We start from the raw sequence: 18,263 nt of genomic DNA on the forward strand, positions 1-18,263 counted from the left end.
CCTGTCGAGCACGACTGTGTAGAGGTGTTGGACTCCAGTTTACTCCAGCAGACCTGGCCTCCAGGACCAGCCTTGGGCATCAGTAGACCAGGAGCTATTCGTGGACGGGAACAGCTTCATCAACCCACAAGGAGAGAGATGTGCGGAGCATGCGGTGGTAACCCTGGACACTGTCGTTAAGCTGAGCTCATTGCTTTAGTTCGGGCCTTAGAACTCAGTGAAGGTAGGACTGTAAACATTTACACTGACTCTTGGTATGCCTGTTTAACCCTCCAAGTGCATGGAAAATTATACAAAGAAAAGAGCCTGTTAAACTCTAGGAAAAAGGGGAAAAAAACACCCAGAGAATGCAACTCAGCTTCAGCGTTTGCAGAGGTACTAAGAAGCACTTCTGCAGAGGCTAAAACTTCGTAGAAAAAAGCAAGGAATATAAAAAAGATTTCAGGAATGCTTCAAGGAGCTGACAAGAACCTAAGTCAGTTTTATAAGGGACTCTATAAAGCATTCTGGCTCTACACCCCATTGAACCCTGAGGCTGCTGGAAATCAGTATATAGTGAATACTCATTTGTAAAGCAAACCCAGGGTAACATCAAGCAGAAGCTGCGGGCATGAATACTACCTAGTCTATAAAAGTGGCCACCAAGGTGTATGTTAACTGTGACCAAGGGACAAAACTGGAAAAGAGCAAAAGGAAAAAAAAAGACTAAGAGTAAAGGTGAAAAAGAGAATCAGAAGCACACAGGAGAGACAGAGAGCAGTGCGCAGGGGCAGGGCCCGTGCCGTTGCCTGGCCCCACCGACTGGCCGTGAGAGCAAGAAAACTCAGGAAAAAAAAAAAAAACTAAATTAAAGACTTAAGAAAAAAAGCCAATCTGTTAGCAACAGCTCTTATAAAAAAAAATTAGCAATGTGAGAAGACGTGGACGTGGATATAAACGTGAAAAAAGTCAAGTTAGGCAAAGATTCAAGAGCCAGACAAGGCTAGAGAGAGATTAATGTGCGAACTGCAAAAAGAAAAGACACTAGGAGGGTAAATGTTCAAAAGGCAATAAAGGAATTGGCCAAGGCCACAAGACAAAGAGGCCATCGGCCAAGGGCTGCTGCACCTTGGAGGAACCAAATACTGATCCGTTCAGGCTGACAGGAGCTAACAAATGTAAAGTAAAGACCAGGGCAGACTAGGCACCATCCCATTAGGCTCCCGGGAGCCCATGGTCACATTAGAAGTTAAAAGCAGCAAGATTCTGCCGTATCTGGATTCCAATTTCTCGCTGAAGGCTAAGCCACTAAATAGAGTTACAAAGGGGGGTGGCGGGGGGAGAAGAACCCCTCCTCTAAAAAACTTAAACAGGAAAAAGAGCCATACCTTGTGAAAACTTGCTTACAGATTTTACAGAACTGCCCCGTGCTGGAAGCTATCGGTACAGGCTAGTGCTTGTTTGCACCTTTTCAAGGTAAGTTCAAGTTTTCCCCACCAGGACAGAAAAAGTATAAGAAGTGACTAAAGTTCTGTTAAAAGACATTATCTCCAGGTTTAGACTACCTCTAACTTTAAAGGCCAGCATTTGTCGCTAAAATAATGCAAAATTTAACAAGACTGTTAAAAATAAAATAAAAGTTACACACAGCCTATTGGCCACAAAGTTCAAGAAAAGGTAAAACGCATGAACTGGACACTCGAGCAGCTACTAAAAAAAAATACTGCCAGAAAATTCATTTAAGATAAAATCACGTTTTTGCCTATGGTCCTCCTCCGAGTCGGGGGCACCCCACCAAACAAACTAGGTATTTGCCCTATAAGATTTTGTTCGGTCGGCCACCCGCAAATCATAGGTCAAATTAAAGGTGACCTCCAGAAACTAAAGGAATTAACCTTAAAGAAGCAAATGCAGGCTTTAAAAATAGCCATATAAAGTGTTGATGATTACATAAATGGAAATGCCTATAAGCTTGACACCCCTTTAAATCTACTGACTCTGTTTAAAGTAAAATCTAATTTTAATAGGACCCATATAGGATAGGCCCTATACTGTAACCTTGTCCACTCCCACTGCTGTTAAAGTTGCAGGTGTTGTGTCTTGGATCCACCACAGTCAGCTAACACCGGCAGATGAGGACAAGTAAACCAGCCAGCAGGACACAGATCACCCAACCCGGCTGATCCTGAGACGACACCAAGCTGCTGCTGAGGACGACAGCCCTGCTCTGGTCACGCCGGAGGCTGACCGGTCTATGCACGACTGAAGCTTGAGGAGACAACAAGCCCTGCTCTAGTCACACACCGGCAGCTGACTAGTTTACGCACGGCCGAAGCTTGAGGACTCATCAAGCAAGTAAATGTAGTTAAAAATCTTAAGATTAATAGTTTTCCTGTAATACTAACTGTTTTCCTATTGATCTGTCACTGTATTCAACCTTTTTCCCAAGTAAGGACCTCTTTTGTCCTTGCTGGATATGAATACTCTGTACATTGTTTTGTTGTTGCTACCCTTATAACCATGCTAGAAGAAACACCTATATAAGGTATCCCCACTGTACACATGCTACTTAGGAAACCCAGACCCATCCAACCCAGCGACAATTCCGAGTCTTTCAGTCATTTTTAAACATATAAACCAGAAGTTACCAGAACCTCCTCCTTTAGCAAAAAAAGAAAAAACCTATTTGCTCAGTTGGCTGAAAACATTGCTTGTAGCCTAGATGTTTTGTCATGTTATGTTTTTCTTTTTTTTTTTTTTTGAGACGGAATCTTGCTCTGTCGCCCAGGCTGGGGTGCCGTGGCCGGATCTCAGCTCACTGCAAGCTCCGCCTCCCGGGTTTACGCCATTCTCCTGCCTCAGCCTCCCGTGTAGCTGGGACTACAGGCACCCGCCACCTCGCCTGGCTAGTTTTTTGTGTTTTTTAGTAGAGACGGGGTTTCACCGTGTTAGCCAGGATGGTCTCGATCTCCTGACCTCGTGATCCGCCTGTCTCGGCCTCCCAAAGTGCTGAGATTACAGGCTTGAGCCACCGTGCCCGGCCAATTTTCTTCATGTTATGTTTATAAAAAGGCTAACATAAGAGACCAATGGCCTTGAGAAGCAAAAGAGTTAATGCCTCAAGATAACTTTAACCCTTTCCCCAAACAGACGCCCCAAGTTCAAGCGTCTGGCTCTTAAAAACTTCTGTTATTAAAAAATACTGTGTTACTCGCTAAGAAAAACCTTTTAAGACCCAGTAAAAAAAACCAACCTGCTTAGGACATGTGCCTGCTTAAGACAAGTTGGTACATGGGCCTGTACAGGTTTAACTCAGGTTTGATCCTAGGTCTTCATTTAGAAAATAGTTTTCAGCTATAAGAAAATGTAAAACCCTCACGGTAAGTGTATTACTAGTAATGGAAACTTGCTTGCTGCTCCCCTGTGTGTTACACTTACTCTTTCAAATGATAAAAGGTTTTGTAGCTACCATCGTTCGTCAGAAAACTTCAACAAAAGTGTATTACATAAAACACTATCACCCTGTCTCGCAAAAGACTCAAAAAGTAAAAACAAAGGTGAGAACTCCCATTAATTAGTGAAAATTCTCAAAGCAGGGGATAAGGAAGGAGACCACTACTACTCCCCTCACCTTGCCTAGTTCACAAGACAGGAGGAGAGAGAAAGCAAAAAGTTAGAAAGAAACCAAAGTAAGATAAACAGCCAGACAACCTTGACACCACCACCTGGCCCTAGGAGTTAAAAAAAGTAATAATAATAACATCAACCCCTGACCTAAACTACTTGTGTTATCTGTAAATCCCAGACGCTGTATGAAAAAACCATTGTAAAACTTTTTGTTCTGTTAGCTAAGCCATGTAGCCCCCAGTCACGTTTCCCACGCTTGCTCGATTTATCACGACCCTTTCACGTAGACCCCTTAAAGTTGTAAGCCTTTAAAAAGGTCAAGAATTTCTTTTTCGGAGAGCTCTTAAGATGCGAGTCTGCCGACGCTCCAAGATGAATAGAAAACCTCTTCCTTCTTTAATCTGGTGTCTGAGGAGTTTTGTCTGCGGCTCGTCCTGCTACAATATATGCATCTGCAGTCCCAGCCACTCAGGAGGCTGAGGCCAGAGGATCTACCTGAGCCCGTGAGGTTGAGGCTGCAGTGAGCCATGATCACAGCACTGCATTCCAGCCTGGGTGACGGAGTGAAAGGAAGGAAGGAAGGAAGGAAGGAAGGAAGGAAGGAAGGAAGGAAGGAAGGAAGGAAGGAAGGAAGGAAGGAGGGAAGGGAGGGAGGGAGGGAGGAGGGAGGGAGGGAGACATTTACATCAGTAGACTTTGAGTAAAGCAGATGACTTTCATACTGTGGTGGGCCTCGTCTAGTTGGTTGAAGGACTAAGAGGGAAAGACTGAGGTCCCCTATGGAGGAAGGAACTCTGCCTCCTGATGACCCTCGGACTCGAGATGGCAATAGCGGCTCTCCCTGGGTCTCCAGCCTGTCCTGCAATTTTCAACAGCAGCTCTCCCTGGGTCTCCAGGCTGCCCTGCAGATTTCAACAGTGGGTCTCTCTGGGTCTCCAGCCTGCTGGCTGGCTCTGCAGATTTCAACAGTGGGTCTCTCTGGGTCTCCAGCCTGCTGGCTGGCTCTGCAGGTTTCAACAGTGGCTCTCCCTGGGTCTCCAGCCTGCTGGCTGGCTCTGCAGGTTTCAACAGTGGGTCTCCCTGGGTCTCCAGCCTGCTGGCTGGCTCTGCAGGTTTCAACAGTGGGTCTCTCTGGGTCTCCAGCCTGCTGGCTGGCTTCAACAGTGGGTTCAACAGTGGGGTCTCAGGTTTCAACAGTGGGTCTCTCTGGGTCTCCAGCCTGCTGGCTGGCTCTGCAGATTTCAACACAGCAGCTCTCCCTGGGTCTCCAGGCTGCCCTGCAGATTTCAGACTTGCCAGCCTCCAACAATCACAGGAGCCAGTTCTTTACAATAAATCAGCTTCTCTCTTTCTCCCTCTATGTATCTATACACACACACACTATCTGTAGAGAGAAATGGGATCAGAAGGATACATCTTGCTGCTGGAAGGGGAGATTCTGGCCTTGGCTATAGGCTCCCCTGAACCCAGCAGGGTGGGGACCACATGCACCCTCCAGAGCCTCCTCACTCTCTTCCCGGTGAGAGTCGTCCTCCCAGCTCCTGGCAGGCAGATCGGGACACACCGTGGAGCTCCACAAGTGCTTGTTGATTGAACAAAAGGCCTGAGCTTCCCCCACTGTGCTCTGCCACCCTTGACACTGGCGTGACAGCAGGAGACTCCTGTAGGGCTGGCCAAGGTGCTGGACACCGGCACCCTCGCTCACTGCCACAGGAGCAAGCTCCAGGCAGTGAGGGCCAAGGCCAGGCCAGGTGGAGCCCACCCTCTCTCTATCCCTCTCTGTCTCTGTCTTATTTTGCCTTGTCTCTATATCCAAGCCCCAAATTGCATCTCTTGTTTTTTGCTATAGGCTTCAAAAATGTACACAATTTATAAAATGTCTCAAAAATGTACACAATTTACAACTTACGAGATAATTAAAGTAAGAAATCCAAGTACTTCCCATTAAAAAAGTCCAAATCTCCAAAGCAAGGACTCTGACCAGAACCAAGAAGGGTGTCCTGGGGTCAAGAAGGCCCTGGGGCCACGGGGCTCTGCTGGGTGGAGGCGCCAAGCCACAGCCCCAGGGAGGTTGAGGGGCCAGTTCTGAGTCTGTCCTCCTCCTCAGAGGCAGATTCCTGGATCACCGGGAGGAAAGGTGACAGAGATTCCTTTCTTGTCCCCAAGGCCAGTGAGCTCGGCCACAGGCTGTCTCAAACGTCCAGGGTCAAGGGGACAGGGAGAAAGGGGACAGCGTCAAGAGGGACGCGAGAAAGAGTTGGTCGGCAGGAGTTGGAAAGTCCTTCCACCTGGGAACTCCCTCCACAGGGTAAAGGCGCCTCCAAAGCAAACACTGGCTGATCAGCCAGCAATCTCCCTTTGTGTGCGCCCGCCTGGCTGCTGGTGGGAGCTGTTCCGGGTCACCCTCCCAGCCCCTCCTGTTGCTCGAGGCTGTCCCAGTGCTGCAGACCCTCATCCTGCCCTGACCCTCAGAACTCAAGGACCCCTGCCTCCTGCCTCCCAGGCCTCCCCACTGCTGGCCCTTGTGCTCAGACACACGGCAAATGCAAATGCCCATGAGCTCTCCCCTTAGCATCTGGGCAGTTGACTACACAGACACTGTGCCTCAGTTGAAACGGAAACAGGGTTAGAAGCCAGACAAAGGCGTCCAGGCCAGGGCTGCCGGCTTCGTGACCTGTCTGCAATTCCCCAACACCGAGGATCATCAGCATCTACACTGGGAGAATCCTTGGCCACCGGGAACCTGCCCCGCCTGGGCGATGGATTCTTGGTTATCAGGAGAGATGCCCTGCCCTGCACCCCCTGCTGGGAGGGGAGGTCCTTCCCCAAGGAGCTGCCACTGGACCTCTGGAGGACCCCCACACTCCACCCTCAGAACCCCCCAACACCACCTGCTATCTCTAGGTTTCAGGGACATCAGAGGCCGGGCCTGTACTCCGGATAGGGCTGAAGTCCCGTGCCCTCACACCCATGGCCTTTGGAACCGCGCCTCCCAGAGGCCCTCTCAACCACAGCCACCCGCCCTGTGCAGGGCCTCGCATAGGGGAGGGGGATGCCCTGGGGCTTTTCTCTGCCTTGGGAGAGGAGTGAAGCCTCAGTGCCGAGAACTTGGGCATAGACAAAGCAGAGTGGAGCACCGGCCAGAGCTTGCCCCACAAACACAGCGGCTCCAACGCGACAGTGAACGTCTGGTCTGGCGGTGACGGACATGATCCACAAGCAAAGCAATGGGTCCTGGCCCGGGTTTTCCAGGCAGCTCCCGAATTCCCCCAACCCCTGCCCTGCCCTCGATTTGTTTCTTGGTTATTAAAGATACTTTAAGCCTTTAAGAAATAAACGATGCCAAGAACAGGGTTGGGATGCTTTGACTTTCTTCCCTCATTCCCTCCAGACTAATTTTCTTTTCATTTCTAAAATCACAGATTGATGACACCAACCACAAAACCAAACAGCAAAACTGGACTCCCCAAAGTCAACACCCCTCTGCCCCACAGGGTCCTCCTTCCACACCACCCAGGGGTCCCACAGCTTCCAGAGCAGCCCTGAGATGGAGTTAGGGTTCTGCTCCAGGCGGAGATTAGAGAAGGAGGAGACTGAGACAGGGGCACTCTCGCTTCTACTTTGAGGCACAGAAGGGGCCGGGGCCACCTGCACTGAGGGAAGCGCTGACCCCTGTCCACATTCACAATGGTCGGAAGAGAAACTGGGGATGGAACCCCAGGGCACCACGTGGGACGGTCGCAGCAAGACGGCTTCATCCAGAAGGATCCTAAAATCTCACTCTCCCTTCACAGCCCCTGACAAGGCGCTGCAGACCCTGGGAGGATGATGCGTGGGTCCCGGTGTCCTGTGCAGGGACACCCTGGCTCACTCACTCCCCTAGACAGAGGCCGGCTTGTTCTGGGGGAGCCTGGGAGAGGTCGGTTCAGGCAGAGGTCTTGCTCCTCCTCAGGCAGCAAGGCAGGGGGATACTCAGCCACCGCTGGTCAGCACTGAGCTTCATCTCCATCTGTCCGTGCCCTGAGTAGCCTCCCTTGGCTTGGCTGGGGAGAGAGGGCCAGGGCTTGTCTGTGCTGCCAACCTCAAGCCCCCACTATAGATGAGAAGCCCCCAGTCCTTTGCAGCACTGGATACCGGTGCTGCCACTCACTTCCTGGGGCAGCAAAAAGTGCACATGAAGCACTTCGGGTTCTTACAGCTCTTCCATGCGACACAATCTGGCTGAAGGGTCTGTGGAGCCCAGGGGGCTGACCCTCCCCCCCACCTGCCGTCTGCATGTACTAGAACTCCAGGTAAGAATTCACATAAATCCAGGAGCCTGCTACTGCACAGAGGCTTCCTGGAAGCCCCTGGAGTCAACAGCCCCTCAGAACAGCACAATCGGCACTGTGCATGTGTGGTGTGTGCATGTGTACGTGTGAGTGGTGTGTAACTGTGCATGTGTGTGGTGCATGCATGCGTACGTGTGAGTGGTGTGTGTGCATGTGTGTGGTGTATGCATGTGTACGTGTGAGTGGTGTGTAATTGTGTGCATGTGTGTGGTGTGTGCATGTGTACATGTGTGAGTAGTGTGTTATTGTGTGTATTGTGTGGTGTATGTATGTGTACATGTGAGTGGTGTGTAACTGTGTGCATGTGTGTGGTGCAGTGTGTGTACATGTGTGAGTGGTGTGTGTGTGCATGTGTGGTACATGCATATTTACATGTGTGAGTGGTGTGTGTGTGCATGTGTGGTGTGTGCATGTGTAAATGTGTGAGTGGTGTGTAATTGTGTGCATGTGTGTGGTGTGTGCATGTGTACATGTGAGTGGTGTGCAATTCTGTGCATATGTGTGGTGTGTGCATGTGTACATGTGTGAGTGGTGTGTAATTGTGCCTATGTGGTGTATGCATGTGTACAAGTGTGAGTGGTGTGTAACTGTGTGCATGTGTGTGGTGTGTGCATGTGTACATGTGAGAGTGATCTGTAAATATTTGTGTACATTATGGATGTGTGTGGTGCGCCCGCCCCCTTGACCTCCGGCAGACGCGGCCCCTGGGCATTTCTGCAAGTGAGGCCTGAGCGATGCTTACTTCTGATCACACAGAGGCCAAAGAACTGGGTGTCTCTGATGCTCACCGCGTTGCACACTTGCTGGAAAAGCTCCCGGCCAGTGGCCTTCACCTGCAAAAGAGGTGGGGAGGGGCTCAGGGAGGGGCTGGCACCTGTCCCCAGGGAGGCCACCTGAGCAAACGAGGCCCAGCAGGGCACCAGGGGGACCACCCAGTCAGGCACTCCCTGCAGCTAACAGGTCTGGGTCCCTCACTCTCTCCCAAAGCTGAAGGCTAAACACCAGCCACATGCCCATCAGAGCACCTGTGAGTGCAGGGGAGTGAGGGTGGAGGGGGTGGGGTACTCTGGACAGTGGATCAGGGCTGCCCCCTCCATCACTGTCTGTCCCTGGTGTGAGGATTTCCCGAGCTCAGTCAGGGACACATGATGCAGCGTCACCTCCAGGGCTGCCCTCTGGGCTCTGTCCTCGCACAGCACAAATGAATGCTTGGTCTGCCATGAGCGTGAGCGTAGGTGTCTCTCATCATCCATCGCCCAGTTGATGCGAGTGATCCCAACAGTGTTCCTACAGCTGAGCCTCTGACAGTAGCCTCTAAACACCCAGTGTCTGGTGCGTGTCCCTGTTCCCGGTGTCCCGTGTCCACATTTCCGGCGTCCCGTGTCCACATTTCCGGTGTCCCGTGTCCACATTTCCGGCGTCCCGTGTCCACATTTCCGGTGTCCCGTGTCCACATTTCCGGCATCCTGTGTCCACATTTCCGGTGTCCCGCACATGAGGCCACTTCACACCTGTTCGGCCCCTGCATGGCTGGGACTGGCGGGCGTCCCCTGCAGAGCTCTCCCTGACTCCTGTCTGTTGCAGCTCTGGGGCCCATCTGTGGCCACCGGGCAGGAGAAGCGGCGTTCTCCAGCGGAATTGCAGCACGCCAAACCTGTGACCGATGGTGCCAGCCAGTAGCTGTGTGCTTTGCTCTCAGACTCTCCCGAGGACCCTCACTTGGGGCTCCAGGAGGAAATCTCACAGCAGGGCACAGCTGGGGCAGCTGGATCTGCAGGAGGCCATTTTGCGGTTCTTCATTTGTACCGTCTCAAGTCAAATTCGGTATCCAGCTTACTCATCCTGAGTTAATCCTGAGTTACTGTAAGACCGGCTTCCTTATTGATATGGTTTGGCTGTGTCCCTACCCAAATCTCATCTTGAATTGTAGTTCCCATAATCTCCTCGTGCTGTGGGAGTGACCTGGTGGGAGGTTATTGAACCATGGGGGCGGTTTCCCCCATCCAGTTCTGATAGCGAGTGAGTTCTCATGAGATCTGATGGTTTTATAAGGTGATTTCCCCTTTGCTGGGCACTCATTCTCTCTCCTGCCACCCTGTGAAGAGGTGCCTTCTGCCATGACTGTAAGTTTCCTGAGGCCTCCCCAGCCATGTGGAAGTGCGAGTCAATTAAACCTCTTTCCTTTATAAATTACCAAGTCTTGGGTATGTCTTTATTAGCAGCATGAGAACAGACTAATACGATTATTGTCTGCTTAACGTGGTGAAGGACAGGTCCCACAGTGGCAGTAACACAGATCTTCAGTGATGGTCTTCCCAGCCCATCCCTTTCTAATAACTGGGCTTGACACATATTTGGTTGAATACAGGGTTCCTGTCTAACTGCAGACACAGGTGTGCACACACTCCAATAGAGGGTTCCCTGTCTAACTACAGATACACACGAGTACACACCCTGATAGAGGGTTCCTGTCCAGCTGTAGACATGGATGCATGCACACCCCAACAGAGGGTTCCTCTCTTACTGCAGACACAGATGCACACACACCCCAACAGAGGGTTCCTGTCCAACTGCAGACACATAGGTGCGCACACCCTGATAGGAAGTGGGCTCTGTGGTTGCCAACTTGCTGGGCCCAGCAGGGGCCACAGGAGTTGCAGAGGCACTTCAGGGGGCTCAGTCAAAAACAGACGAGCATGACTCACCCAGGGGGTCCACTGTGTTCTGGCTGCATGATCCCTCAGTTAAAATCTTACTGTGAAGTTCAGTGCAAGAAACATAAAAGTTCCAGCTCTTATGGGGCAGGGGGCCAAAGCCACAGCATCTTCCCTGGAACAGGTCCTCTTATGACCCCTCCCCCAAGCCTGAGGCACCGCTGGGGACCCCAGGAAACTACGGGACACCCCCCATTACCTCAACTCTAGCTTCCCATTGCCAGGTGGGGACACAGAGTCTTGGGGGAGATTTTGCCACAAACATACATATGGACGTTTACTTAAACACAGAACTCTATCTCCAGGCAGACAAGAGATTCCCAGGGCACTTGAACCAAGATATTACTAGCAAGTCATACTTCATTCCAGGTATCATTGATAAATTAGCTACGCAGAAAGTCATTGTTCTTTAACAAACCACTCTCATTTTAATTACACATTTTCATTATCCACATTAATCATTAAAATGAAAGTACTCTCTTAACTCCTGTCCCCACAAACTCAACTGAAACAGGTAGACAAAATGGGGGAAAAGGAAACAGAGAAGCAGAGAGACAGTGACGTCTGAACACAAGACAGGAGCTACCCCTTGGAAACCGGCTTCCTGGTGCTCTTCCCTCAGCGCTCCCAGGAAGGATGTGCTGAACCGTAAACTTATTTCTCACAGCAACGTCTATCAGTGATGTTTCCTTCACAGGCCCGGTGAAAGGGCCGACCTTCCGACACCTCACAGGCACCTGGCGTGAGCAGAGTGAGGCGGCCCAGGGATTTCTCAGTACACAGGCTGTGTCCTAAGGCTCTGCTCACCCCATACCCCTGCTCACCCCATACCCCTGCTCACCCCCATGGCTCTGCTCACCCCCACGGCCCTGCTCACCCCCCCCCCCATGGCTCTGTTCACCCCCACAGACACCCAGGGCCCTGCTCACACCCCCCCAGAGCCCTGCTCACCCCCATGGCTCTGCTCACCCCCACAACCCTGCTCACCCCCACGGCCCTGCTCACCCCCCCCCCCATGGCTCTGTTCACCCCGACAGCCACCCAGGGCCCTGCTCACCCCCATGGCTCTGTTCACCCCCACAGCCACCCAGAGCCCTGCTCACCCCCACGGTCAGCCGCAGCTGCTCCTGGCTGGGCAGCAGCACGAGGACGTCCCTGTGTTCCGAGGCCATCACGTCCATTCCCAGGGTGGGCTCCTGCCGGTTGCCTGCAGGCCTCTCAGGACTGGGCTCCATCCATCGCGCCCCTGAAGGAAGGAACGTGTCAGGGTCTGTCTGGGTGGGGTCTACGCCCCTCCCTCTCGGGGGCACCGCCATGCTGACGTTACTGGGCCCTCCCCGGCCATGGGTCATGGGTGGGTGCTCAGCACCTCCCAGATCACAGCTGTGCGTTCCGGGACCCGCCCTTGCCGAGCTTCTCACTGGGAAGGGAACTGAGAGGGAAGCCTGGGCTGGGAATGCAGCGTGGCCAAGCCAGGGCAAAGGTCAGAGCTGCAAATAGCTGGGTGTGTGGAGGGCGCCTGGAATGCAAATAAACAACCTCAGGGCACCGGCCACGCAGCGCTCCCATGCAGGGCAGCTCAGCACCCAGCCTCGCGGTGTGGACCGCGCGAGACCGAGGCTGGGGGAGACAGGACCCAACTCCCACACCTGACAACCCCTAGCTCCTCGGAGTGCCTGCTCCTTCTTCTATAATGTGGAGGGGGTCAGGCAAACCCCACGGGCACAGATGCCAGAGCCAGGGCTGCTGGGGATGATGGAGCAGCAGCAGGGGAGGAGGAGGAGGGCGGGAGGAAGGCAGCCTGGGCGGGCACCCTGCCCCACACACCTCCTGTGGCATCTGCTACTGAGCTTAGGAAGCAACACAGCGGCCATTCCTGGACAGGTTCTGCCAGGAGGGACCCTAGCTCCCTTTAGGGACTGGAAACTGTGGACACTTCGTTCCTTGCCTAGGGCCAGCAAATCCCTTCCTGCCTGCAGCGGCTGGAAGGCCAGGAAGGGGGTCCTGGCTCGGGTGGACAGCAGACGGGGGCATCAGCATGAAGGGTGGGGACATCTCCCGCAGGGCCTGGAGCCCCGGCTGCTCTCAGCAGAGATGAGCAATGCCTTTGACCTCTTTGGCACAGCGTTAGGGAGGGGAAGGGACCCCAGGAGCCCCCCTGGCCCTGGGAGCACCCAGACCTTTGGGCGCTGCGGTTCAGGAGATGCAGTTCCCACGGGCCTGGGCTGTGGAATTCTGTCCTCACCCATGCGCTCCTTTGGTTTCCTGTCATGGAGTCTGGGATGCTCTGGGACCTTCCTCTAGTAAGGGGTCTGGACTCCCAGAGGGGCAGTTGTTCATCTCAGGAAATTCGAACTCCAGTCGCCTTAAGGCCTGGCCCAGTGGGTTTAGAAGATTTAGGAGGCTCAGGTCTCACCTTCCCCGGCCCCTGGAATGACGCTGGCTCCCTCCCTCCCTCCCTCCCTCCACTCAGATCCGGGCCCTTCTCAGACCCTCGAGGCCACACACTCACACCCGAGACAGCAGTGGTGGTCTCTTTTCTCTCCACAGCAAGCGTAGAGCTGTTGACTATGGAAGATGTGGGGACCCCTTTAGCTGAGAGCATAGAAATTTTTTTTAAATGGCAAAAAAACAGCCCCAGAGAGCAGAGGCTGGATTCTCACGGCCCTGGCACTGGCTCTGGTGCCTGGGCAGCTCGTCCCCGTGCCAGGCGCCCTCAGCCTCTGCTCGGAGTCACAGTGCCAGCGTATCAGGAAGGGCGGCAGCAGCTGCACCTCTCAGGGATGCCTGGGCGCAGGACAGTGACAGAGGGCAGGCGGGGGCTGGGGGTCGGGGGGCAGCAGATCACCACCGCCACACACAGCACAGAGGGGACAACAGGCACCAGGATCCCTCGGTGGGGAGAGCCGGGGACATGGTGGGGTGGGGAGTTGTGCTGGGCGCACTCATGATCAAAGCGATGGTGCCCCACATGCGTGCAGGTGCTGGTGAGTGTGGGCGCTGGCATGTTATAGGTGACCTGGGGCCAATGGGCTCCAAACATCACTAGTGAGAAGAAAGAGAAAAGCAATGAAAAAGCAAAAGAAAAAGAAACCTCCACATTCGTATTGATAAACACAATAAACAGATTCTTGTCAAGGCAGGACGTCCCAGGCCTCAGCTCCTTCCTTCCCTCCCGGAGTCTCAGGGCCACACAGCTGAGGCTCAGTGCTCCAGTGAAGGCCGCCGTCCATCCGAATGCCAGGGAGATCTGGGCTTGGGAAGCCCCGTCGTATTCCCGGGAGAATGGGGCTTTTTCCTGAAAACGTGCTGAAGATCCGAGGCAAGGGTGGTCGCCGTGAGCACCTCCCGCCAGGGCACTGAGGGGACACCGTGGGAACCTCTGTACCCAGCTCATCAGGAAGACAACTTTGCACCCGGAGAAAGAAGAGGCGTGACCAGGCCCCAACACAGATCCCACCTCTGAATGTCGTGTCTTCTCGACTGGCGTGTGCGCGACGGAAGAGGCTGGCTTGCCACGTTCGTGATGTCAGGGCCAGGCAGTGGACAGGCAAGGCCATGAGGAAGATGAGGCCACCACCTGGGTCTCTTCAGGGCTGAGCCCTGGAGTCCTCCTCGGCCCAACTCTCCCTTCTTCTCTACAGCTGGTTTCCATCCTCTATGATGAGATGGGCCTGCTGAGAACATTCTAGAACTCAAGCTTCGGAGACCTAAGTCCACAAAGCACAGGTTTTAGAAAACAATGTGGGAATGCTGTTCCGTGGGGAAAAGGAAGGCAGAACTGACACAGGGACGGGTCTAAAAAATCCCGCTGCGAGGGAGACGCTGGACGCAAAAGTCCTGGCTCCATTCTGAGACGTCCAGCAAAGGCAGCATCTTCGGGGCCAGGGAGCTGGCAGCAGGGACTGCAGAGGGGCGAGGTTTCCTCTGGGGGCAGTCAGATGGCAGTGATGGCTGCACAGTTCCTAAATGCTCTGAAGTTTATTAAATGGTTCGCTTAAGAGGAATATATTTTACAGCATGCAAACTATGCCTCAATAAAGCTATTTAAAAACACCACAAGTTATAAAACGGTCACACAAAAAGCCTTCAAGATACGGCAGGAAGTGCACCTGTGCGCCATAGCTCAACTCATTCCACCATGTGGGCGTGAGTGTGAGACACGTGGGTGCTGTGTGAGGGTGTGCCTGTGTAGATGTGAGTGGGTACATGCCTGTGCACATATGTTCACATGCAGCCTTAATGTCCGGGAATGCTAGGGCTGCCCACTCCTCCTCCACATCCTCCTCTGCACAATCAGCCACACCGACTAATCTTTTTCTGCACATCACAGAACAAGGCGAGGCCCTTTACTGACTTGGCTATGATGGCCACAACACCCAGTCTGTGGATGAGGAGTCTGGCTGGGCTCAGAGGCCAAGCTGCTCAGTGAGTGGCCAGCCAGGGTCTCGCTCCATGCTCAGCCTCCACCCCCACCATACAGCCTATACTCTGCTCTCTCCCTTCAACCCGACCCTGCCTGGTTGAAATCCAAAAAGAAAACCAGTGTCTGCTGGAAGGAGCCCAGGGCTGCCCACTGGGTCCCCGGGAGGTCCCTGCTGCCCGTCAGCACAGTGAGGGCTTCTCACCGCGCTCAGTAACACACTTGCTCTCCTCGCACGTTTTCCCGGAAAAGAATGTTGGCCAGATGCAGCACATTTTGCTCCTTGGTAAGTAGGGAAACTGAGGCACACAGCAGCTAAGTGACTTGTTCAGGTCCCAAGACTCCGAGATTCCTGAGACCTGCCGCAAAGCTCCTCCCTGAATCTACTGACCCCCTCTTCAGAAGTCATCTCAGAAGAGAGAGCTCATTCTTATGAGTGAACCATGCAAGCCCATCTTCTGGGATGACTGAGGCTGGTATTTGGGAGATGCACCACCTGACTTTTGCTGCACTGCCCAAGTGGATGGTGCAGGGCCTGGGTTGGGGTGCACAGCGGGGTGCAGGGCCTGGGGCGAGGTGGGCAGGGTGCTCCCCACTCCAGTTCTTCCCCAGGCACTGCAGGGTCCAGGTAGGGTGGTTGGCGAGTGTCGCAGGCAGCCACAGGAACCGAGGAATCCAAGCGTGGCCCAGGGCAGATGCTCTGGGCAGCCCCTCACCCGTGGCGAGTTTACGTGTGGAGCGCAGGAGGTGCTTGCCAGAAAGGAAGGAAAAGGGCAGCTGGAGACAGCCCTGCAGACACCGTGGGGCCGTATTTATTCACTACCTGCTCAGACCTCATAAGCTCCATGAACACCCTCAGCGCAGTAAACGGTGGGAGGGTGCAGGACCCAAACCCATCACCTGTCTCAGTGGTGCCAGCTTCTTGGTCTTCTGAACTGACCTTTGGCTGTTGAGAAAGGTCAGTGACGCACTGCAGGGTGTCTCTGCAGTCTCAGACGGGATGGGCGCTGGAAAGGCCATGACCTGTCTTGTATATCTGAGCAGCGTGGAGGGTAATGCATTCCTGCAGGGGAGGCAGCAGTGCCGGTGGGAACGGCCCTGACCAAACTTCAAAAAGTGATTCAGAGAAAGGAGCTGCTGTGAACCAAGTGCCATGAAATCAGAATGATCTTCATCAACTTGAATGAGAGGTTAAGTCAACGAATTAAGTCCAACGGGAAAGATGACCGAGAAGCCTGCCTGTTAGGACACTCCATGGGAGGAGGGTGTGAAGGGCAGCTGTGCACTCCCCATCAGGTGGCCGGGCACAGAGCAGACTCAAAAGGTCCCTCTGCCCCTCGGGAGACAGGGTGGCCTGTCCCAGGGAATGGGGCCGGCAGGGCTGGGGCCCCAGCCTTCAGGTGTGGACAGCCTCCTTGGCAAACACACACTGCTCTGGTGTCTGGAAGGTGCAACGTTCATCCTGTCCCTGGCCAGGGAAGACAGCAGAGCGGGAGGGCAGAAGATGGCTTATTGATGGCTTCTTTCCTTCTCTTTTTGGTGAGATGGGGAGGCGATCTCTTCCTTTCCAGCCTTTAACGTAAGTCGATTTACTTGTTACGAAGTCTCATCTCATTTAAGACTTCCTAAATGATGGTCTCCCACACCTGGTCCCTCTTCTGAAGCCTCACTGTGGGCCTGGGGACAGAGGGTACCCCGAGTTCTGCGGGTTCTAACCGAGGAAGAATGGCCTGCAGCTTCTAGTAACCCCCACGGCCCCCCAGGTGCAAGTTGTGGGGTGTCTTCTTGGGAGAACGGCAGGTGGGGTGAAGGAGAACCCTGTTTTCAGGGGTCTGCCTCTTCCCATTGGAAATAGTTCGCCCCGGGGTCTGCCTCTTCCCATTGGAAATAGTTCGCCCCGGGGTCTGCCTCTTCCCATTGGAAATAGTTCGCCCCGGGAGCTCATCAGCTTCTAGGGATTAGATGGAAGCGTGAGGCATCACGAGGGCATGAAACCCATGCTTTGGTTAGAAAGGAAAATGGATTAGGAGCCACCGGGGCCACTGCAGGTGGGAAAGGTAAGTTATTTCTCAGCGCTGTGCGTATTGGGTTATGATGTACAGTGTATGTGTGTGTCTCGAGTTAAACACATTAACTGCTGAATTTAAAAAGCCATAGAAAGCCAGCAATTACAGAATGCCTCTGACACGCTGCCCTTGCCATCTCTTAGAGGAGAACAAATCCCACAAAGAAGGGGGCCGGACTGCAGGCGTTTGGGGTGCCCCTGGACCGAGAAGAAAACCTCAGAGGTGTGGTCCCGTGGGGGAGGTCCATTGAGCTTGTTCCCAAGACGGTCTCTTCCCATGGGCCCTCCCCTGTGCTGCTCCCAAACAAAGGCAGGCGTGCAGGACCCGGCTCCCTTCGTGAGAGCGCCCGCACCCCCGCTGGCTCCAACTCACTTGCCCTTTGGAATGACAACAGTGCGGAATTTCGTAGGGAAAAAGCCCTCTCGTCCCTTCTGTGTTAACCTCCCAAGACCAAGACCGACTCTGAGATCAGGACGTAGCAGGTGTCCCACGGCCGAGAGATCTTACCTCCCACTTCATTCCTCCCTGTCACAGGGACAGAGCAGGGCCTGCCCCACATAGGGGTGGCAACTAAACGGCCAGAGCTAGCAGCAGAAAAGGTTGAGGGGCTGCAGCAGCAGAGCGGGCTGTTGGGGGAGGGTGGGACCCGCTCCAGGCCCCGTGGACACGGGTGTCACTCCCTCCTGTGCTCCTGGTCTGTGCCAAGCGGGCACATTCCCACAAAGGACTGGCAGGTCCCTCCACCAACACTGAGCTCCACAGTCCCTAGCTTCCGGTTACAAGGAATATTTGGGGCAGTTGGGTGGCTCTGAGTAGAGTCCCTGAGCCAGGCAGTCATTAACGGTAGACCAGGATGCAGGGGTGACCTGGATCCTAGAGAACTAGAAAGGCCCCAGCCTGAGGGCCTGTAGGGAGCCGGGCCTTTCTCACCTGACGCACAGTGTGGAAGCTGCAGGAACTGACTCCACCAGGCCAAGGGGGCTGCACAGGCCCTCACCTTCTAGAAAGCGACAGCAGCCTGGCTCAGGATGGCCAACGCTCCGGCCTCCCTCCACATGGCCACGGTGAGGCCGCCTGGAGGGAGGGAGACCTTGTGGCGGGGACATCGGAGGAGCCCTCTCAA

General features: G+C 53.8%; 1 protein-coding gene across 3 annotated transcripts in view; it reads right to left on the reverse strand.

Moving 5' to 3' along the window:
• FRMD1 (FERM domain containing 1) overlaps window positions 1-12,101 on the reverse strand; it is a 34,261-nt gene extending 22,160 nt beyond the window's left edge. Inside the window, exons 1-3 of one of the 3 annotated variants that reach the window (XM_050787086.1) lie at window positions 12,021-12,093; window positions 11,755-11,897; window positions 8,680-8,770 (exon numbers count right to left, since the gene is read on the reverse strand). In XM_050787086.1, coding sequence (XP_050643043.1) covers window positions 8,680-8,770; window positions 11,755-11,886 — 223 coding nt within the window. In that variant the 5' untranslated portion in view covers window positions 11,887-11,897; window positions 12,021-12,093. Of the gene's footprint in view, window positions 1-8,679; window positions 8,771-11,754 lie in introns of all 3 variants that reach the window. The other 2 variants (XM_050787085.1, XM_050787087.1) reach the window with 2 other exon arrangements.
• Between the last annotated feature and the right edge of the window lie 6,162 nt (window positions 12,102-18,263).

The sequence above is a fragment of the Macaca thibetana genome, chromosome 4 (assembly GCF_024542745.1).
Source record: "Macaca thibetana thibetana isolate TM-01 chromosome 4, ASM2454274v1, whole genome shotgun sequence".
NCBI classification, from domain to species: domain Eukaryota; kingdom Metazoa; phylum Chordata; class Mammalia; order Primates; family Cercopithecidae; genus Macaca; species Macaca thibetana.